The sequence below is a fragment of the Pseudophryne corroboree genome, chromosome 3, assembly GCF_028390025.1.
Source record: "Pseudophryne corroboree isolate aPseCor3 chromosome 3, aPseCor3.hap2, whole genome shotgun sequence".
Taxonomy (NCBI): Eukaryota; Metazoa; Chordata; class Amphibia; order Anura; family Myobatrachidae; genus Pseudophryne; species Pseudophryne corroboree.
This window is the reverse complement of record NC_086446.1, coordinates 769,840,415-769,863,998: the sequence shown is the minus strand read 5'-3', so window position 1 is coordinate 769,863,998 and position 23,584 is coordinate 769,840,415. Positions and strand designations below refer to the sequence as shown.

At 48.1% G+C, this 23,584-nt stretch overlaps 2 protein-coding genes across 9 annotated transcripts in view; both read left to right on the top strand.

Annotated features, from left to right (window-relative positions):
• The window catches only part of PHB2 (prohibitin 2), a 124,208-nt gene that overhangs the window by 42,470 nt on the left and 58,154 nt on the right, over window positions 1-23,584 (top strand). The window lies entirely within an intron of this gene.
• The window catches only part of CLSTN3 (calsyntenin 3), a 122,771-nt gene that overhangs the window by 93,626 nt on the left and 5,561 nt on the right, over window positions 1-23,584 (top strand). For 7 of the 8 annotated variants that reach the window (XM_063962489.1, XM_063962493.1, XM_063962492.1 and 4 more), the window contains 7 exons: window positions 8,713-8,875; window positions 9,002-9,052; window positions 9,375-9,535; window positions 10,751-10,899; window positions 18,623-18,849; window positions 18,953-19,117; window positions 19,220-19,365. In XM_063962489.1, the coding sequence (XP_063818559.1) occupies window positions 8,713-8,875; window positions 9,002-9,052; window positions 9,375-9,535; window positions 10,751-10,899; window positions 18,623-18,849; window positions 18,953-19,117; window positions 19,220-19,365 (1,062 nt within the window). The remainder of the gene's footprint in view (window positions 1-8,712; window positions 8,876-9,001; window positions 9,053-9,374; window positions 9,536-10,750; window positions 10,900-18,622; window positions 18,850-18,952; window positions 19,118-19,219; window positions 19,366-23,584) is intronic. The other variant, XM_063962494.1, reaches the window with a different exon arrangement.

Sequence of the window (23,584 nt, the reverse complement as noted above, 5' to 3'; positions counted from 1 at the left end):
ACACAGTGCATCAGCTGTGCGCTCTGGCAAGGGATTGCCGGAGCGGGGAGTTTTCACTCCCCCACTCCGCAAACGAGATGTTAATACATATCATCTGTGTTGCTTCTGCTTCACCTTAGCCAAGAGGCGAAGCTGGAGGCGTTATAGCGGCACGATATGTGCGCTATAATAATTTCCCCCTGTGTCTCTTATAGAGTTGTGTTTAACCCCACAATCTTTCTTCATCATTTTGATATTACTACTGTTGAGTGACCTAGCTTCTTCCACTATATATAACTCTCTCTGTTACCTGCTGCCTCCATTCCTCTTCTCACATCACGTCACATGCAGCCCTGACTTCACTAACACATCATTCATCACCTGACATCCTCATTCCCTCTCTCTAATATACATATTCTCTTCCTTACATCCTCATTCCCTCTCCCTGTTCTCCTGTACTCTCCTCCTTACATCCTCATTCCCTCTCTCTGTCCTCATGTACTCTCTTCCTTACATCCTCATTCCCTCTCTCTGTTCTCCTGTACTCTCTTCCTTACATCCTCATTCCCTCTCTCTGTTCTCCTGTACTCTCTTCCTTACTTCCTCATTCCCTCTCTCTGTTCTCCTGTACTCTCTTCCTTACTTCCTCATTCCCTCTCTCTGTTCTCCTGTACTCTCTTCCTTACTTCCTCATTCCCTCTCTCTAATCTACATATTCTCTTCCTTACATCCTCATTCCCTCTCTCTGTTCTCCTGTACTCTATTCCTTACATCCTCATTCCCTCTCTCTGTTCTCCTGTACTCTCTTCCTTACATCCTCATTCCCTCTCTCTGTTCTCCTGTACTCTCTTCCTTACTTCCTCATTCCCTCTCTCTAATCTACATATTCTCTTCCTTACATCCTCATTCCCTCTCTCTGTTCTCCTGTACTCTATTCCTTACATCCTCATTCCCTCTCTCTGTTCTCCTGTACTCTCTTCCTTACATCCTCATTCCCTCTCTCTGTTCTCCTGTACTCTCTTCCTTACTTCCTCATTCACTCTCTCTAATATACATATACTCTTCCTTACATCCTCATACCCTCCCTCTGTTCTCCTGTACTCTCTTCCTTACATCCTCATTCCCTCTCTCTGTTCTCCTGTACTCTCTTCCTTACTTCCTCATTCCCTCTCTCTGTTCTCCTGTACTCTCTTCCTTACTTCCTCATTCCCTCTCTCTGTTCTCCTGTACTCTCTTCCTTACTTCCTCATTCCCTCTCTCTAATCTACATATTCTCTTCCTTACATCCTCATTCCCTCTCTCTGTTCTCCTGTACTCTATTCCTTACATCCTCATTCCCTCTCTCTGTTCTCCTGTACTCTCTTCCTTACATCCTCATTCCCTCTCTCTGTTCTCCTGTACTCTCTTCCTTACTTCCTCATTCCCTCTCTCTAATCTACATATTCTCTTCCTTACATCCTCATTCCCTCTCTCTGTTCTCCTGTACTCTATTCCTTACATCCTCATTCCCTCTCTCTAATATACATATTCTCTTCCTTACATCCTCATTTCCTCTCTCTGTTCTCCTATACTCTCTTCCTTACATCCTCATTCCCTCTCTCTAATATACATATTCTCTTCCTTACATCCTCATTCCCTCTCCCTGTTCTCCTGTACTTTCTTCCTTACACCCTCATTCCCTCCCTCTGTTCTCCTGTACTCTCTTCCTTACATCCTCATTCCCTCTCCCTGTTCTCCTGTACTCTCTTCCTTACATCCTCATTCCCTCTCCCTGTTCTCCTGTACTCTCTTCCTTACATCCTCATTCCCTCCCTCTGTTCTCCTGTACTCTCTTCCTTACATCCTCATTCCCTCTCCCTGTTCTCCTGTACTTTCTTCCTTACACCCTCATTCCCTCCCTCTGTTCTCCTGTACTCTCTTCCTTACACCCTCATTCCCTCTCTCTGTTCTATTCTCCCTTTCCTTACATCTTCATTCCTTCCCTCTGTTCTCCTGTACTCTCCTCCTTACATCCTCATTGCCTCCCTCTGTTCTGCTGTACTTTCTTCCTTTCATCCTCATTCTCTATTTTCCTGTACTCTCTTCCTTACATCCTTGTTCCCTCTCTCTGTTCTCCTGTACTCTCTTCCTTACACCCTCATTCCCTCTCTCTGTTCTATTCTCCCTTTCTTTACATCTTCATTCCCTCTGTTCTCCTGTACTCTCTTCCTTACATCCTCATTCCCTCTCTCTGTTCTCCTGTACTCTCCTCCTTACATCCTCTTTCCCTCTCTGTTCTCCTGTACTCTCTTCCTTACATCCTCATTCCCTCCCTCTGTTCTCCTGTACTCTCCTCCTTACATCCTCATTCCCGCTCTCTGTTCTCCTGTACTCTCCTCCTTACATCCTCATTCCCTCCCTCTGTTCTCCCGTACTGTCTTCCTTACACCCTCATTCCCTCTCTCTGTTCTCCTGTACTCTCCTCCTTACATCCTCATTCCCTCCCTCTGTTCTCGTGTACTCTTCTCCTTACATCCTCATTCCCTCCCTCTGTTATCCTGTACTCTCTTCCTTACACCCTCATTCCCTCTCTCTGTTCTATTCTCCCTTTCCTTACATCTTCATTCCCTCTGTTCTCCTGTACTCTCTTCCTTACATCCTCATTCCCTCTCTCTGTTCTCCTGTACTCTCCTCCTTACATCCTCTTTCCCTCTCTGTTCTCCTGTACTCTCTTCCTTACATCCTCATTCCCTCCCTCTGTTCTCCTGTACTCTCCTCCTTACATCCTCATTCCCGCTCTCTGTTCTCCTGTACTCTCCTCCTTACATCCTCATTCCCTCCCTCTGTTCTCCCGTACTGTCTTCCTTACACCCTCATTCCCTCTCTCTGTTCTCCTGTACTCTCCTCCTTACATCCTCATTCCCTCCCTCTGTTCTCGTGTACTCTCCTCCTTACATCCTCAATCCCTCTCTCTGTTCTCCTGTACTCTCCTCCTTACATCCTCATTCCCTCCCTCTGTTCTCCTGTACTCTCTTCCTTACACCCTCATTCCCTCTCTCTGTTCTCCTGTACTCTCCTGTACTCTCCTCCTTACATCCTCATTCACTCTCTCTGTTCTCCTGTACTCTCTTCTATATATCCTCATTTCCTCTCTCTGTTCTCCTGTACTCTCCTCCTTACACCCTCATTCCCTCTCTCTGTTCTCCTGTACTCTCTTCCTTACGTCCTCATTCCCTCTCTCTGTTCTCCTGTACTCTCTTCCTTACACCCTCATTCCCTCTCTCTGTTCTATTCTCCCTTTCCTTACATCTTCATTCCTTCCCTCTGTTTTCCTGTACTCTCCTCCTTACATCCTCATTGCCTCCCTCTGTTCTCCTGTACTTTCTTCCCTACATCCTCATTTTCTAGTTTCCTGTACTCTCTTCCTTACATCCTCATTCCCTCCCTCTGTTCTGCTGTACTTTCTTCCTTTCATCCTCATTCTCTATTTTCCTGTACTCTCTTCCTTACATCCTTGTTCCCTCTCTCTGTTCTCCTGTACTCTCTTCCTTACACCCTCATTCCCTCTCTCTGTTCTATTCTCCCTTTCTTTACATCTTCATTCCCTCTGTTCTCCTGTACTCTCTTCCTTACATCCTCATTCCCTCTCTCTGTTCTCCTGTACTCTCCTCCCTACATCCTCTTTCCCTCTCTGTTCTCCTGTACTCTCTTCCTTACATCCTCATTCCCTCCCTCTGTTCTCCTGTACTCTCCTCCTTACATCCTCATTCCCGCTCTCTGTTCTCCTGTACTCTCCTCCTTACATCCTCATTCCCTCCCTCTGTTCTCCCGTACTGTCTTCCTTACACCCTCATTCCCTCTCTCTGTTCTCCTGTACTCTCCTCCTTACATCCTCATTCCCTCCCTCTGTTCTCGTGTACTCTTCTCCTTACATCCTCATTCCCTCCCTCTGTTATCCTGTACTCTCTTCCTTACACCCTCATTCCCTCTCTCTGTTCTATTCTCCCTTTCCTTACATCTTCATTCCCTCTGTTCTCCTGTACTCTCTTCCTTACATCCTCATTCCCTCTCTCTGTTCTCCTGTACTCTCCTCCTTACATCCTCATTCCCGCTCTCTGTTCTCCTGTACTCTCCTCCTTACATCCTCATTCCCTCCCTCTGTTCTCCCGTACTGTCTTCCTTACACCCTCATTCCCTCTCTCTGTTCTCCTGTACTCTCCTCCTTACATCCTCATTCCCTCCCTCTGTTCTCGTGTACTCTCCTCCTTACATCCTCAATCCCTCTCTCTGTTCTCCTGTACTCTCCTCCTTACATCCTCATTCCCTCCCTCTGTTCTCCTGTACTCTCTTCCTTACACCCTCATTCCCTCTCTCTGTTCTCCTGTACTCTCCTGTACTCTCCTCCTTACATCCTCATTCCCTCCCTCTGTTCTCCTGTACTCTCTTCCTTACACCCTCATTCCCTCTCTCTGTTCTATTCTCCCTTTCCTTACATCTTCATTCCCTCTGTTCTCCTGTACTCTCTTCCTTACATCCTCATTCCCTCTCTCTGTTCTCCTGTACTCTCTTCTATACATCCTCATTTCCTCTCTCTGTTCTCCTGTACTCTCCTCCTTACACCCTCATTCCTTCTCTCTGTTCTCCTGTACTCTCTTCCTTACGTCCTCATTCCCTCTCTCTGTTCTCCTGTACTCTCTTCCTTACACCCTCATTCCCTCTCTCTGTTCTATTCTCCCTTTCCTTACATCTTCATTCCTTCCCTCTGTTCTCCTGTACTCTCCTCCTTACATCCTCATTGCCTCCCTCTGTTCTCCTGTACTTTCTTCCCTACATCCTCATTTTCTAGTTTCCTGTACTCTCTTCCTTACATCCTCATTCCCTCCCTCTGTTCTGCTGTACTTTCTTCCTTTCATCCTCATTCTCTATTTTCCTGTACTCTCTTCCTTACATCCTTGTTCCCTCTCTCTGTTCTCCTGTTCTCTTCTCCTTACATCCTCATTCCCTCCCTCTGTTCTCCTGTACTCTCTTCCTTACACCCTCATTCCCTCTTTCTGTTCTATTCTCCCTTTCCTTACATCTTCATTCCCTCTGTTCTCCTGTACTCTCTTCCTTACATCCTCATTCCCTCTCTCTGTTCTCCTGTACTCTCCTCCTTACATCCTCTTTCCCTCTCTGTTCTCCTGTACTCTCTTCCTTACACCCTCATTCCCTGTCTGTTCTCCTGTACTCTCTTCTTTACATCCTCATTCCCTCTCTCTGTTATTCTGTATTCTCTTCCTTACACCCTCATTCCCTCTCTCTGTTCTCCTGTACTCTCCTCCTTACATCCTCATTCACTCCCTCTGTTCTCCTGTACTCTCTTCCTTACACCCTCATTCCGTCTCTCTGTTCTCCTGTACTCTCCTCCTTACATCCTCATTCCCTCCCTCTGTTCTCCTGTACTCTCCTCCTTACATCCTCATTCCCTCCCTCTGTTCTCCTGTACTCTCTTCCTTACATCCTCATTCCCTCCCTCTGTTCTCCTGTACTCTCTTCCTTACACCCTCATTCCATCTCTCTGTTCTCCTGTACTCTCCACCTTACATCCTCATTCCCTCCCTCTGTTCTCCTGTACTCTCCTCCTTACATCCTCATTCCCTCTCTCTGTTCTCCTGTACTCTCCTCCTTACATCCTCATTCCCTCCCTCTGTTATCCTGTACTCTCTTCCTTACACCCTCATTCCCTCTCTCTGTTCTCCTGTACTCTCCTCCTTACATCCTCATTCCCTCCCTCTGTTCTCGTGTACTCTCCTCCTTACATCCTCATTCCCTCTCTCTGTTCTCCTGTACTCTCCTCCTTACATCCTCATTCCCTCCCTCTGTTCTCCTGCACTCTCTTCCTTACATCCTCATTCCCTCTCTCTGTTCTCCTGTACTCTCCTCCTTACATCCTCATTCCCTCCCTCTGTTCTCCTGTACTCTCTTCCTTACACCCTCATTCCCTCTCTCTGTTCTATTCTCCCTTTCCTTACATCTTCATTCCCTCTGTTCTCCTGTACTCTCTTCCTTACATCCTCATTCCCTCTCTCTGTTCTCCTGTACTCTCCTCTTTACATCCTCATTCCCTCTCTCTGTTCTCCTGTACTCTATTCTATACATCCTCATTTCCTCTCTCTGTTCTCCGTACTCTCCTCCTTACACCCTCATTCCCTCTCTCTGTTCTCCTGTACTCTCTTCCTTACGTCCTCATTTCCTCTCTCTGTTCTCCTGTACTCTCTTCCTTACACCCTCATTCCCTCTCTCTGTTCTATTCTCCCTTTCCTTACATCTTCATTCCCTCCCTCTGTTCTCCTGTACTCTCCTCCTTACACCCTCATTCCCTCTCTCTGTTCTCCTGTACTCTCTTCCTTACGTCCTCATTCCCTCTCTCTGTTCTTCTGTACTCTCCTCCTTACATCCTCATTCCCTCCCTCTGTTCTCCTGTACTCTCCTCCTTTCACCCTCATTCCCTCTCTCTGTTCTCCTGTACTCTCCTCCTTACATCTTCATTCCCTCCCTCTGTTCTCCTGTACTCTCCTCCTTACATCCTTATTGCCTCCCTCTGTTCTCCTGTACTTTCTTCCCTACATCCTCATTTTCTAGTTTCCTGTACTCTCTTCCTTTCATCCTCATTCCCTCCCTCTGTTCTGCTGTACTCTCTTCCTTACATCCTCATTCTCTATTTTCCTGTACTCTCTTCCTTACATCCATATTCCCTCTCTCTGTTCTCCTGTACTCTCCTCCTTTCATCCTCATTCCCTCTCTGTTCTCCTGTACTCTCCTCCTTACATCCTCATTCCCTCCGTCTGTTCTCCTGTACTCTCTTCCTTACACCCTCATTCCCTCTCTCTGTTCTCCTGTACTCTCCTCCTTACATCCTCATTCCCTCCCTCTGTTCTCCTGTACTCTCCTCCTTTCATCCTCATTCCCGTTCTCTGTTCTCCTGTACTCTCCTCCTTACATCCTCATTCCCTCCCTCTGTTCTCCTGTACTCTCCTCCTTACATCCTCATTCCCTCCCTCTGTTCTCGTGTACTCTCCTCCTTACATCCTCATTCCCTCTCTCTGTTCTCCTGTACTCTCCTCCTTACATCCTCATTCCCTCCCTCTGTTCTCCTGTACTCTCTTCCTTACACCCTCATTCCCTCTCTCTGTTCTCCTGTACTCTCCTCCTTACATCCTCATTCCCTCCCTCTGTTCTCCTGTACTCTCTTCCTTACACCCTCATTCCCTCTCTCTGTTCTATTCTCCCTTTTCTTACATCTCCATTCCCTCTCTGTTCTCCTGTACTCTCTTCTATACATCCTCATTCCCTCTCTCTGTTCTCCTGTACTCTCTTCCTTACATCCTCATTCCCTCTCCCTGTTCTCCTGTACTCTCTTCCTTACACCCTCATTCCCTCTCTCTGTTCTCCTGTGCTCTCATCCTTACATCCTCATTCCCTCCCTCTGTTCTCCTGTACTCTCCTCCTTACATCCTCATTCCCTCCCTCTGTTCTCCTGTACTCTCTTCCTTACACCCTCATTCCCTCTCTCTGTTCTCCTGTACTCTCTTCCTTACATCTTCATTCTCTATTTTCCTGTACTCTCCTCCTTACATCCTCATTCCCTCCCTCTGTTCTCCTGTACTCTCCTCCTTACATCCTCATTCCCTCCCTCTGTTCTCCTGTACTCTCCTCCTTACATCCTCATTCCCTCCCTCTGTTCTCCTGTACTCTCCTCCTTACATCCTCATTCCCTCCCTCTGTTCTCCTGTGCTCTCATCCTTACATCCTCATTCCCTCCCTCTGTTCTCCTGTACTCTCCTCCTTACATCCTCATTCCCTCCTTCTGTTCTCCTGTACTCTCTTCCTTACACCCTCATTCCCTCTCTCTGTTCTCCTGTGCTCTCATCCTTACATCTTCATTCCCTCTCTCTGTTCTCCTGTACTCTCCTCCTTACATCCTCATTCCCTCCCTCTGTTCTCCTGTACTCTCTTCCTTACATCCTCATTCCCTCCCTCTGTTCTCCTGTACTCTCTTCCTTACACCCTCATTCCCTCTCTCTGTTCTCCTGTACTCTCCTCCTTACATCCTCATTCCCTCCCTCTGTTCTCCTGTACTCTCTTCCTTACATCCTCATTCTCTATTTTCCTGTACTCTCCTCCTTACATCCTCATTCCCTCCCTCTGTTCTCCTGTACTCTCATCCTTACATCCTCATTCCCTCTCTCTGTTCTCCTTTACTCTCTTCCTTACACCCTCATTCCCTCTCCCTGTTCTCCTGTACTCTCCTCCTTACATCCTCATTCCCTCTCTCTGTTCTCCTGTACTCTCTTCCTTACACCCTCATTCCCTCTCTCTGTTCTCCTGTACTCTCTTCCTTACACCCTCATTCCCTCCCTCTGTTCTCCTGTACTCTCCTCCTTACACCCTCATTCCCTCCCTCTGTTCTCCTGTACTCTCCTTACATCCTCATTCCCTCTCTCTGTTCTCCTGTACTCTCTTCCTGTTTTTCTGCATTCTCTTCCTCATGCTATCTCTGCATTCCATTGTATTGTTATCCCTTCTCTTTAGTCCCCTGTACTTCCCTCCTAGCACCCTCTTCCTCTCTGCTCTCCTGCCTGCATCCCCATCCTTCCGTCTGCTTTCCTGTAACCTCCCTCCTTATATCATCAGCTCTTCTTTACCTGTGCGGCCCTTATACCTTACTCCCTTTTCTCTCTGCTCTGTTCCTTATGCTGGCATCTGTGCCCACAGGTGTGTGACGTGGAGTGGCACCACTATGCCCTGAGCCTGGAGTTCCCCACTGTCTCTCTCTACGTGGACGGGGTGACCTACGACCCTGCGCTCATCCATGACAATGGTGCCCTCACACCTCCCAAGCGCCAGGCTAGGCTAATGATTGGAGGCTGCTGGACAGGTGAGGAAAGACAGAGGTCACTTCATGTACATGGGGGAAGACTGGAGACTGGAAATCCTAATATATGATCAAAAATAGAAGTAGAATATATTAATAGAACCTAAAATATGTCTAATCTTGTGACAGATGAGAAGATTTCAGTGAAAGTGAATGACAATGAGACTTCCAGAACACCAGGTATGGATTGAGAAGGTCCCTGTCGCTCTCCTGTATCCTCATTCCCCATGGAATAAGAGAACATTATAGCATGATGTCGGATGTACTCTATTAATGTTGCAGCAGTGTTGCAGACCTTTACAAAGCTGCTATGGGGTGTTACTTACCTCGCCCTCATACGTCTTCTCACTCCATTTATTTGCTGCATTGTCCGTTATCTAGAATAGGACTAAAGTGTCCCATCTTTCCCGGTATCAGCCTAAAGTTCCGCACAACTCCATATCGTACAGTATATCCCCTCTATACTGAATTATCCATGTACCCTCCTCTCTCCTGTACCCAGCCACCACCACCACCACCACCGGCCACTATCTGCGCGGTTACGTGTCCGGCCTCTACCTGCGTTTGGGCCCAGTGGATTCTCGGGAGGTGATTGAGTGCCTGTATTCCTGTAAGGAGGGGTTGCAGTACACGGACTTTGACAGCCTGGGGAAAGGAATGAAGGTAACGCAATTCTTATAGTGTCACTACTTATCTATTATGCTAAAACTATGGGGGTAATTCAGACCTGATCACCTGCTAGCTGTTTTTTGCAGTCTTGCGTTCGCATAGTCGCCACCCACTGGGGAGATTATTTTTGCTTTGCAAGTGTGCGATCACACGTGCAGCTGAGCGGTACAAAAAAACTTTGTGCAGTTTCTGAGTTGCCCAGAACTTAATCATCCGCTGCGATAACTTCAGTCTGTCTGGGGCCGGAATTGACGTCAGACACCCGCCCTGCAAACGCTTGGACACGCCTGCGTTTTTCCAACCACTCCCAGAAAACGGTCAGCTGCCACCCACAAACGCCCTCTTCCTGTCAATCTCCTTGCGATCGGCTGTGCGAATGGATTCTTCGTAAAACCCATCGCACAGCAACGATCCGCTTTGTACCCGTGCGACGCGCCTGCGCATTGCGGTGCATATGCATGCGCAGTTCTGACCTGATCGCAGCGCTGCAAAAAAACACTAGCGAGCAACAGGTCTGAATTACCCCCTATGAACGATAGATAGAAGTGACCAGACTGGTGCTGTCAATCAAAAGCAAGTAGTTCAAAGGAGAGTGTCAGACTTCAATAAAATGCAATGCATTTAAGCTTACAGCCCAACATCAAGGGACCCCATTTCACTGCCAGTCCTACTCTATCACAAAGATTTTTCACATAGATTTAAATGTGCCTACTTGGTTTAAAGCCCACCTGCCAACAAACTTTTGGCTTTTAAAGGTGAGACAGTTACCAGCACACCAATGAAACAGCAGCAGCTGTTTCATTGGTATGCTGGTGACTGTCTCGCCTTTAAAAGCCAGTAGTTAGTTGACAGGTGAGCTTTAAACCAAGTAGGCACATTTTCTACTATTGGATAGCAGTTGCCAGGTTTCCAAAATATCTACGTGAAAAATCTATGTGATAGAGCAGGACTTGCAGTGAAATGGGGTCCCTTGATGTTGGGCTGCAAGCTTAAATGTATTGTACAATTCATGAACTAAACCTCCATTATTTATCTAGTTATGTATTAAAGTTTTGACGTGAATGAGGTTACTAAGGAGAGTGCTGAGTTCTCTGTATATGTGTGTGTATATATGTATATATATATATTTATTTTGTATACTGTAATAATACTATGCACCGATGTGTGGTACAGAACTAAGCCTGTATTGTATCACCTGCTTCATTTTAGGTCCACGTCAACCCTGCTCAGTCACAGCTCACCCTGGAGGGGGACGATGCGCTCTCCTTTAGTCGTGCTCTGCGGCATGTGGAATACCTCAACTCCTTACAGTTCCCCACGCCGGGAGTGCGACCCCTGAAACTCCAGACAACAGTGAGGTGCGTGTGTGCTCCCAATAGACGGGAGTGACGTTGGCTGTGCCTGTTGGAGAGACAGTGGCTGCCTGCCGCGGTCTAATTAATGGCGGCTGGCTTCCCACAAGCCTGTCTCTTTAGATATCATTGCCTGCATTTTAGATTTGGCCACCACCTGCTCCATTGGGTGGTGATCACCTTGCAGAGGCTTCTGAATGAGCAGCTACATGACACTGATATAAAAGCCGGCGCTCCACTAGTGTTATCTAATTGCAGACCGCTAAGGACAGAGGTTGTCCCTGGTCTGGACGGTATCCGTTTGGATGGTCGACAGTCAGTAGGTCGACCACTATTGGTCGACATTGACATGGACACATTGGCGACACATGAAAATGGCCGACACGTGACAGGTCGACACATGAAAAGGTCGACATGGCTTTTTTATTTAAAAAAAAATGATTTTCTGCTGCGGGGTACACTGGGCTCCACAAGGAAAGACATAGGGGTGTAGAGTAGGATCTTGATCCGAGGCACCAACAGGCTCAAAAGCTTTGACTGTTACCAGAATGAATAGCGCCGCCTCCTCTATAACCCCGCCTCCCTGCACAGGACCTCAGTTTTGTAGTTGGTGCCGCAGATAGCAGGCACATAACAGAGGGGCTGCTCTGGGCAGCCCTAAGAAGAGCTTTTTGAGAAGAAAAGTGAAGACTTCAAGGGCTGTAGCAGTGTTACATGTCAGTGGACATTCAGTGTTGCAGCTCCATCTCACCCCAGCGGTGCTGTACACTCCCGAGCCCTGGTTGCCAAGTAACTACAGCAGGAGGCTCCGGTTTTCTTCTGGTCAGGCACACACGACGGGGCCTCTCTGGGATTGCGTAGCCGCGCTTCGGGAGGTGGTGAGTGGGTCCCGCTCGCGGGGCCCGTGCTTTATCGTGACCCGACGCGGCCGGTGGGAGGCGGGCCGCGCGCGCTGGCGGTGGACACTGTGACAGTACAGGCGATCCCACTAGATCACCAGGGCATGGGTGCAGGACAGGTTTTCCCTTAAAACCTTTTTATGTGTAGCCCGCAGTACCTGGTGGTTTTGCCAGCAGAGGGGATAAGGCTTAGACCTGGAGCCCCTCCCCCAGTCCCAGGGCGCCATTTCCAGCAAATGTTTCCGCCCTGGAGCTGCATATCTGTCTCTCCCTCACTCCCTGACAGTGTCTGGGCGCCATTTCTCTCAGCTACACTGTTCCTGGGACTGCTTGGGCAAATCCTCCTGTGTAAAGCCACCTGGTTGTCAGCGCTGTGACTTTACATGACACTTAAGTATTCTATATGTCATTTAGACAGTGTTAGTTAAGAAAGAGTGCATTTAGTCAGGGTTCTCTGGTACAAGTACCCTGTGATATACATCCAGTTCTTACTGTGCAGTGTTATATCTATTGACTACATAGCTATATACAGTATAAGCTGGTCCAGTGCAGTATTATTGTTAGTAATAACCTCTGCATTGTATAACTGTGACTATATGTGTGTGCATTAGCTTGCTGAGTGGTTTCCATTTTGTGTCTCTCACTCAACTTGCTATCCCTATATTCTATAACCTGAGGGGGCTTGGTGCGTCAGGTTTTATAATTATATAGGATTTTCACAAGATATACTTTAATACGTATTTTTCTCTGTGATTTTAGTCACTATATCTCTCCTGTATCTCTGCTTGTGCTGACTACACTGCGCAGGGGTTTGGGTAAGAGGTATTGTGCTGCTGCCAATTGTACTGTGTTACCTGATATTGGAAGTTATATCATGACTGTTTCTGAGGGTAACGGTTCTGGGGCTGAACACACTGCCGGTGTTGCTGAAGCCACAGATCCCTATGAGGAGACTACAGCAGCTGTGGGCTCTGGTTCTGGGGGCTCCTTGCCCCCCAGTGGGACTGTGGCAATGGGGGTACATAATGACCCACCATGGGCTACTTTCTCCACGCTTCTACATACGCTAGTTACTAAACTAACACCCCCTATGGGACCTCCTATGCTGGTACAACCGTATGTGGTCTCCGCAGCTAACCCGCCGTGGGCGGATAATTTATCTGCTCAATTGAAAAAGGTGAACCAGTCCTTGACTACTAAAAAGTCTGACCCTCGCTCGCCTAAGACCAAGGGGTCCTCTAAGCGAGCTCTTATCTCCTCACAACCCACTGCTGTCACTGACACCTCGTCTGATGAAGATGGCGCTTACACTGACCCCACAGATTCTGACACAGATACGGCTGATGGGGAGGGTAGTTCACATGTGGATGTTAGTGATCTTTTGGAGGCTATTAAGTTAATTTTACAGATTACGGATGATCCCGAGCCATCCGCCCCTCCTAAGAAACCAGATAGGTTCAAGCGTCAGAAGGTGGTGAAACAAGTTTTACCTCACTCTGACCACCTGGTGGATATACGTCAGGAACCCTGGGGAAACCCGGGTAAGAAGTTTGTGCCTCAAAGAAGATGCTGGCTCGCTATCCCCTCGCGCCAGAGCTGTCTAAAAATTGTGAAACGCCTCCTCCAGTAGACTCACATGTGGCTAGGATGGGGGTTTCCTCAGCTCTACCTGTCATGACAGTCACTTTTCTAAAAGAGCCTACGGATAAACGTGTGGAGGGTTGTCTGAAAGCGATTAACACCCTCACGGGTGCTGTACAAAGGCCCACTATTGCAGTAACATGGGCTGCAGAGGTAATTGAAGCATGGGCCCTAGAGTTAGGAGCTAAAATCTCTTCTGACCATACTAGACAATGCTTGTCATATATTGTCACAGCTTCTCACTATATTAAAGAGGCGGCTTCTGATGCCGGTATCCTAGCGGCCAAGGCCTCTACTACGTCAGTCCTGGCTCACCGGAAAATTGTGGCTGAGATCCTGGTCTGTGGATCTGGACTCTAGAAAAACCCTGGAGGTACTCCCTTTCAAGGGAGATATTCTGTTTGGGAGGACTTAAATAAGATAGTGGCTGACTTGGCTACTGCCAAAACTGCCTGTCTGCCAAGTACCGCTCCTTCTGTGTCGAAGGCTAAAGGTACTTCCTTTCGCCCCTTTCGTCCTTCAGGTAAAGCAAAAGGTCAGGCGTACAACAAGCAGGCCCGCACTTCCTAACCTGGTAAGCCGAAGCCCAGAAGAGCCTGGGCTGCCCGTCAGCCAGCTTCCAAGACCGATAAGCCTGCCGCATGATGGGGCGGGCCGTCCCCTGGGGGATCCCAGGGTGGGGGGCTGGCTTCTAGGAATGGTTGAAGACCACGTCAGATGCCTGGGTACGGGAAGTCGTCACTCGAGGTTACGCCTTCAAAAACCGACCCCCTCATCGATTTTGCCGGACAGACGTCCCGTTGGACCAGACAAAGGCAAACACTCTACATTCGGTGGTACAGACCCTACTGGATACAGGAGTCGTAGAACAGGTGCCTCTTGCTCAGAGGGGCCGGGTGTACTATTCTCCGCTGTTTCTGGTCCCGAAACCGAATGGGTCCTCCCGGCCCATTCTCAACCTCAAGGCATCGAACAGGTTTGTGAAAGTTTCCAAGTTCCGTATGGAAACCCTTCGCTCTATAGTTCTGGCCTTGGAACCTGGGGACTACATGGTCTCCCTGGACATACAGGATGCTTACCTGCATATTCCTATAGCAGTGTCACATCAGCAATACCTGAGGTTTGCGATTGGCAACCTCCATTACCAGTTTCGGGCGTTACCTTTTGGTTCAACTACGGCTCCGCGAGTCTTCACCAAAATTATGGCGGTGATGACGGTGGTACTCCGCCGTCAAGGGGTCAGGATACTGCCATATCTGGATGACTTGTTAATCCTGGCAAATTCCCCAGAACTTCTCCTACGTCATCTGGATATGACTGTCCAGTTTCTACAAGCCCACGGGTGGCTCATCAACTGGAAAGAATCCTCCCTGGTTCCTGCTCAGAGCATGGTGCACCTGGGAGCGCTATTGGATACTAACAACCAGCGGTTGTTCTTGTCTCAGGAGAAAGGATTCGTTACTTCTTTTCTCGTCCGCAAGTGTCGATACATTCGGCAATGCAGGTGCTGGGCCTCATGGTATCAGCATTCGACATGGTGGAGTATGCTCAATTTCATTCTCGCCCCCTCCAGAGGCTGATTCTAGCCAAGTGGGATGGCCTGCCTCACCGGATCAGGTATCACATGATCTCATTGACTCCGGAGGTCCGTCTGTCGCTGCACTGGTGGCTCCAGGACCAACGATTGTGCAAGGGCCGTCCCTTCTGGATATCCGACTGGGTCCTGTTGACGACAGATGCCAGTCTAAGAGGTTGGGGAGTGGTGCTGGAGCAACACTCCCTTCAGGGTCGGTGGACCAAGGAGGAATCTCTCCTATCGATCAACATTCTGGAATTACGGGCGGTCTTCAATGCGTTGAACCTGGCCCAGCATTTAATTTAGAACCGTCCTGTTCAAGTACAGTCGGACAACGCCACCACAGTGGCTTACATAAGTCATCAAGGCGGCACTCAAAGCCGTTTGGCAATGAAGGAAGTCTCACGGATTCTACATTGGGCGGAATGCCATCTACCGGCCATATTGGAAATATTCATTCCTTGAGTCCTGAATTGGGAAGCGGACTTTCTCAGTCGTCAGGACGTACACTCCGGAGAGTGGGGCCTCCATCCAGAAGTGTTTAAACTCCTAGTGGAAAAGTGGGGCATTCCAGACGTAGATCTGATGGCGTCTCGACACAATCACAAGGTTCCGGTCTTCGGAGCAAGGACGAGGGATCCTCAAGCAGCATTCGTGGATGCGCTGGCGGTGCCGTGGAGGTTTAGACTGCCGTACGTGTTCCCTCCGGTGTCTCTCCAGCCCAGGGTAATTCGGAAGTTCAAGCAAGAAAGAGGAATTCTGCTTCTCATAGCTCCAGCGTGGTCCAGACGGCACTGGTTCTCAGACCTGCAGGGCCTATCGTCAGAGCGTCCAATTCTACTTCCACAATGCCCAGACCTCCTCATTCAGGGCCCCTGTGTCTACCAGGACCTAGCCCGGCTGTCTTTTACGGCGTGTCTCTTGAAGCTTCCGTCTTAAGGGCTAAAGGGTTTTCTGAGGCGGTCATTCAAACTATGTTGCGGGCCCGGAAACCACCTTCTGCTCGGATTTACTATAGGGTCTGGCATTCTTACTTTGTTTGGTGCGCATCTAACAATTATGACGCTTCCAAGTTTAGTATAGCCAAGTTGTTGACTTTTCTTTAGCAGGGCCTGGACTTAGGCCTGCGTCTGGCCTCCCTCAAGTTTCAAGTATCTGCTTTGTCGGTGTGGTTTCAGAGAAAGATTGCAACCTTATCTGATGTGCATACCTTTACTCAGGGTGTGTTGCGTATCCAACCTCCCTATGTCCCGCCTGTGGCTCCTTGGGACTTGTCGTGGTTTTGGAGGTGTTACAAGAGTCTACGTTTGAACTTCTTGGTTCAGCTGATCTTAAGTGGCTTTCCCTTAAGGTGGTGTTTCTGCTGGCTATTGCTTCAGCTAGAAGAGTGTCGGATTTGGGTGCCTTGTCTTGTAGTTCCCCATATCTGATATTTCACCGTGACCGGGCGGTTTTTAGGACTCGTCCCAGATATTTGCCTGAGGTGGTTTCTTCGTTCCACCTTAACCAGGAGATTGTGGTTCCGGCACTTGTTTCTCCTGAACTGTCTCTCAAAGAGCGGTCTTTGGATGTGGTACGGGCTCTCCGTATCTATGAGACCTGCTTCTATTAGAAAATCTGATTCTCTCTTTGTGCTGTTTAGATTTCACAAACGGGCCTGGCCTGCTCACAAGCAAATTTTGGCCAGATGGATTAGAATGGTGATTGCACATGCTTATGTGAGGGCTAGTCTATCAGCTCCTGCTCACATTACGGCCCATTCTACTCGGTCTGTTGGACCTTCTTGAGCGGCCCGCCGTGGTGCGACCCTTGAACAATTGTGCAAGGCAGCTACGTGGTCCTCTGTGAACACGTTCATAAGGTTCTATGCCTTCGATACAGCCGCTTCCCAGGATGCTTCCTTTGGACGCCGGGTTCTTGTGCCCGCTATGTCTATCCTTGTGGAGCCCAGTGTACCCCGCAGCAGAAAACGAGTTTTATGGTAAGAACTTACCTTTGTTAAAACTCTTTCTGCGAGGTACACTGGACTCCACAAGGTGCCCACCCTGACTCACTTAGCTTCTTTGGGTTGGTATGGCATTAGCCGCTGACACTTCTCCTGTCGTGAGAGTGTGGTGTATGTGGCTACTAACTGTTGTCGTCTCTTTTCCTGCTACTGCATTGGGCTGGTTAACTAAAAACGGAGGTCCTGTGCAGGGAGGCGGGGTTATAGAGGAGGCGGCGCTATGCATTCTGGGAACAGTCAAAGCTTTTGAGCCTGTTGGTGCCTCAGATCAAGATCCTACTCTACACCCCTATGTCTTTCCTTGTGGAGCCCAGTGTACATTGCAGAAAGAGTTTTAACAAAGGTAAGTTCTTGCCATAAAACTAATTTTTAACATTTTCATACTTTACCATCCACATGGACTACGATTGGGAATAGTAACCTGTGCCGAGCGCAGCGGTAGTGGAGCGAGGCACCTTGCCCGCAGCATGGCGTACGATGCGAGCCATGCAAGGGGCACACGGTACACTAATTGGGGTTCCTGGTCATGTTATGGAAAAAATTACCCCCAAAACAGTTCAAAAATCCATGTCGACATTTTCATGTGTCAACCTGTAATGTGTCGACCATTTGTCAATGTCGACCAATAGTGGTCGACCTAATGACTGTCGAACTTAACATGGTCGACCATTCATACCGGAACCAGTCTGGACACTGTGGGCTTTATATTGAGTTGCACACAATGCCTTAAGCCAGTGGTTCTCAAACTCGGTCCTCAGGACCCCACACGGTTCATGTTTTGCAGATCACCCAGCAGCTGCACTGTGTATCACCAACTGTCACATTTTAAAAATCTACATGCGACCTGCAAAACATGAAACGTGTGAGTTCCCAAGGACCGAGTTTGAGAACCTGTGCCTTAAGCGATCGAAGGTTCTATACCAAAATCAGGCCATAATCTGAGTAGGACTCATCGATGCAGCTGCACCGCCCCAACCCTCCAGCCGCGAGAGAGCAGCTGTCCTCACCAGTAACGGCACGTGCCTCTACTCCATGCTTGGTGCAGAAGATGCGTCTGAAAATAGTGGGCACTCTGCATGCAAATGACTCAGAATAGGTCTCAACTCTGACTACATATCCATGAGGTACTTACGTGTGAACGCCTTGGTGCCACCCAGTAGCACCCATTCACCTGTTGGTAAGAAGGAATGGAGATGCGTCCTACTCAGAATTGATAGGGTACGGAGCATGCAATGTTTGCTAAAAATGGCGAGATGCTGCCACATCAAACTTGCGCGCGACCTCATATTCAGGCTCATTTTGCTTCCATTTTTCTCATCTACAGAGCGCAGCCTATCAGACCAGACCTTGACACAAGTTCTGTTGCCGGCTTGTTGTCCCTCATGTAATATTCTTAGCCATTATGGGGAATATTTATAAGAATTGTCCAACAGGTCCCTGTGTCCAACCTGTACTATTATAATAATTACTGTGGGCAACGCCAGCTTCCTGTGCAGTATTGTGTAAGTTTTCACAAGTGTGTCTAACCAGCTTTTCTTTACCATATAGGCGAATAATGCTTGTTTTCTGAGGAATCCCAGTCACTACAATGACTGTCTTGTTGTGCAGGTGTCTCAGCGATGAAGGTTGTCTCATGGTACCAGATCTAGATGGCTACCTCGTGGTCCTTCAGCCGGATGCTCCGCAAGTCCAACTGACAGGCTCACCGCGGTCCGCGCACCCGATAAACGACTTCCAGGGGCCACAAGGCGTCCCTATATTTCCAGACCTGAGGATCACTTGCACCGTTTCCCATTCTCTAACATCCAACAAGCTGGAAAGGGCTCCAAGAGCAGGTCGCTACTTAGAATGTTTGCCGTATCTTCTGTTTTCTGGATAGTGCTCAAATACACGACGAGTTGGCGCACTGTCCCTGAGTTTCTTATCCGTGTCCCCTAGATGTGCAGTCTCCTGATGGGATAGAGTGCTCCTTGGAGAGGTGCGAGATTGGTGTGGTGGGAGAGGACTTGAACTTGGAGTACGAGAGCCTGGCCCTGGATGTCTCTTCCGTATGGCAGCACGGGCTGGAGACTGAGAACAGCTCCCGGAGCCTCCGGATCACCGGTAACGAGTCTTCCTAAGACAACCCTAACCATATCGCATTTATTTCTACCAGTCATACGGGAGCCCTCAGCTTGCACTGATCTGTGTGTCTCTCCTATCCAGGCGTGCAGAATGTGGCGGTGTATGAGGACGTCTTGCGTAGTGTCAGCTACCGCGCAGGGGCCAAGGCGTCATTATATGCACGTAAATTTCACGTGTACTGCAGTGAGATGAACGGGCGTTATATAAGCAACCAGCTTTATACTGAGGTAGGTACAAACTTTGCGTGCAAAACATGTGAGTCAGAGTTATCCTAAAAGAATTTCACCCTAGGGACCACAAGTTAGCAAATGCTTCCAGAGACAGCTACCTGGCACAGTCTGCGGATTGGGATAACTAGGGCTCTTTTTTATAGCAGAGTAAAGGGCAGATGTATTAAGTCTGGAGAAGTGATAAAGCAGTGATAAGTGCAAGGTGATAACGCACCAGCCAATCACTGTAAACTGTAAATTTACATATTGGTGCTGATTGGCTGGTGCGTTATAACCTTGCACTTATCACTGCTTTATCACTTCTCCAGGCTTAATACATCTGCCCCTAAGTTACCCAATGCAGTAGAAGTATAAAATCACAATGGTCTTGTTGGGTTCATCTTTTCATTCTATATTGAGCTGTCAAACCCTACACTACGTCCTGGACAGGGTCATCGTGGGCTGTGTTATGAATTATTTATTTTTCTTTACAAACAATAATATCAGGATAAGACATTAAGGGCGGTATCCTGTTAGTCCCAATGCGATTTCGGATGCTGGATATAGCAATCAATGACCTGTCATTATCACTGTATCCAGTTAGAGGCCGTTTTGATCAGCCGAAATTGGACCCGCGGTCGCACGCAAACACATGGATTCGGGGATAAGTCCCCGGCCCCTTACCGCGCATTAGGTTCAGGCACCAGAAGCATAATCGCCGATAAGTGCCGGCATCGGGGGAAAAGGATGCAGGCATTTTTGGCTAATAGGCTACCGCCCTAAGGAGCTTATATATCATCGAGTGATAAAACTCGTTGCATATGATAAATGATGCTCCAGCTAATTAGCTCCCAATTGTAATTTTTCAAACACATGACAGGAGCTGAACACATGACAGTTGGGAGCTGATTGGCTGGTGCACCATTTATCAACCACAATGAGTTTTATCACTTGTTGATATATGGGCCCCTTATAATGGAATCCTATAAATACTTGACATGAAATAGGGGGACATTTACTAAGCAGTGATAAGAGCGGAGAAGAGAGCCAGTGGAGAAGTTGCCCATGGCAACCAATCAGCACTGAAGTATCATCTATAATTTGCATGCTATAAAATTATATAGAGCTGCTGATTGGTTCATGTGGCCACTTCTCCGCTCTTATCACTGCTTAGTAAATGTCCCCCTTAGTACAGCAGCCTTTATATAGGGTTTGTATACATTTTTCTACTATTTGAGTCTGAGAAACCAGCCTAATTATTAGCAATTTTCATGTGTCACCCAAGTTCATATCATCATTTATTTATTTTTAGAGACTTTTCACTAATCAAACCTGAATTCTTGTGACACAAAAATAAGTCCCAGTCCATTGGGGTGGGAACAGCTGACACAGTATTACTGTACAATGCAACACTGTACGTAGTCACGGTAACCCAACCCACAGTGGTTAGAAGCACATCTCTTTACTAGAGTGTAAGCTCTCACGAGCAGGGCCCTCTTTCCTCATGTGCTTTTCTTTCCCTCATGTATACCCTCATCTTCTCCACCCTGCCAACAATTCCCCGCTGTCAACAGCCTTTGGGGTTTGGCGCCCTCCTGCTTAATTGGGTATCACTGATGCAGCAATGTAGATTTACAATGTCAAAGTCCTGTGCTGTAGGTCACGTTTTTCTTGTTTTGTTCATACTGTTCCTGTTTATGTACTTTGTAAGGCCCTGGGGACCGCTTGAGGCACCATATAAATAAAGGATAATAATAATAATATTATGCTGGTTTGAGGTACCCGAAAAGAGCTCGGAGTACCAACATTTAATGACATAGACTCAGCATATTATGAGTCATATCAAACCTTCTAAAGAGGGACAAGATGAGGAGTTGTCTGTAGCAACCAATCAGCTTCTAGCTGTCATTTATTTCTGGAGCATTCTGTAAAATGATAGCTAGAAGCCAATTGGTTAATGGGGACATCTTCTCCACCGATACAACTCCCTCATCGACCCTACACTGGTGTATATGTATTAGAGCACAGAGAGCAGCACAGTATGGGTGACCAATACACAGAACACCTACACAGCTATTGAGATGTATTTGCAAACACAGCATAGAGAACCACAACAAGTACGACTGTCCGCATACCGGAGATAAAGTACAGAATTTGCAATATTACACAGCGACCAACATATTTACAGCAGTTTATGTTACTCCCTATGCCGGGAAGAAAACTGGTTCTGTATATGGAACCTATGCAACCGAACACAATATATAGCAAGTTTGGAATATATGATTACACCGTCTGGTGATCACTGCTTAGGTCGGAGCCGGACATTCTGTCCCTGAGCTCTGTAATAATCACGTAACATAAGTCAGATCTATTGATTGTGGATTATGCTCTCCGTGTCCACTGCCGGGGGCAGGTGATGAAGGTCAGCGGAACAGAGGGGGGAGAAATAGTCACGTTACACCCTGCAGAATCCATCAGACATCTCTCCCTGTGTAGAGAATCTCCCAATTCTGTAATATTGCTTAGTTAATGTTTATTGTATTGCTCTAATCGGATGAATGAGAAGGAAGATAAACGCATTCGGCTGACGCACAACCATATGTAATGCAGCAGTCTCCGAATCATTCTCTCCGAGCCGGAATCTTTTCTATGCTCTTCACGCTCCAGAGACTATAGGTCAGTGTTTCCCAGACACGGTCATCAGATCCCCCTTACAATCCAGGGTTTAAGGATATCCATGCATGGGCAGAGATGCTTATAAGACAATACTAATTAAGTCACCTGCTCAAACATGGACAGACTTAAAACCTTAGACATTTAGGGGGCTTTGAGGACCATGTTTGGGAAACACGTCTGTAAGTGGACTATTTTGGTTTGTAAATAGGAGCCAGATGGACTGTAGCAGGTTTTCGGAAGGTAACTTGCTGCCTGCGTTATACTTATCTCTTATTCCATAACATCTTTCTCGCTGCAGAGGTGATTCGGAGCTGGATGCTGGGTCTTTATGTTAGTGCCGCAACTGATGGGCGTCCTATTGAGATGGCCACCGGCTGCAGCAGGAAATCGCCGATGTGCGTACAAAGATGCATTATCGGTGCGCCATTGCCTGCAGCATCAGACATTGCCCCAGCCCTATAGCAGGCGTAGAATGTCCGAGTGCTAATGGCATGACAAGGAATCTCTGTTGCAAATAATTATTTACGTTGCGCTGTTCAATCTTCATGACACTGGTGGGGAGATGTATCAAGCCTGAGATAAATTGGAGCAGTCACCAATAGCAACCAATGAGCTTCTAACTGTCATTTCATAGATTGCGCTAGATAAATGACAGTTTGAATCTGGTCGGTTGCTTTGGGCCACTCTCCGCTCTCCATCTCTCTCCAAGGCTTGATAACCCTCCCCCTGAATGTGTAACATGATGGTGGGTCTGGTCGTCTGCATGTGCCCAGCTGCCTTCACGGCCGGTTGCCCAGCATTGAATTGGCCCCTTTGGGATTACCCTGCACACATAACCAGCAAATATCCAGCAACGGCAGATGTGTCCTTTAATGGTGAGTAAATGGAAATAACTAGGTTACGGAGGTTACTGACCCAGACCAGGAGCTCAGTGGTAGAAAGTCCCTGGAAGTGACATTAAAATGCTGGCAGTATGTCCTGGCTGCATGGGCAATAGTGACAGCGTGTCTATTTTTGGATCAAGAAGTGATCTACAACCATTAAGAGCACCGATACTGAACAGGACTATGGGGGTCATTCCGAGATAATCGTAGCTGTGCTAAATTTAGCACAGCTGCGCATGTAAGTGCCGCCCCCCCCCCTCACCCCCCCCCCACAGAAGTGCAAAGGCATCACACAGCGGTGATGCCTTTGCACCTCAAGAGTAGCTCCCGACCAGTGCAGCTTTAGCGTGCTGGCTGGGAGCTACTGATCGCTCCCCGTCCCGCAGCTGCTGCGTGTGACGTCACGCAGCCCCTGCGGCCCGCCCCCCGTTCAGTCCGGCCACGCCTGCGTTGGCCGGACCGTGCCCGCCCAGCGACCACCTCTGCCTGTCAATCAGGCAGAGTCGATCGCAGCGACCAGACGGCCTTTGGCCGTCTGGCATGCGCTGGCGCAGTTCTGATCCAATCGCACCACTGCGATAAACTGCAGCGTGCGATCGGGTCAGAATGACCCCCTATGACCCAAACATACTCAGTTACTCAGGAGATGACCTAGGGACAGAGCTGGACTCTACACA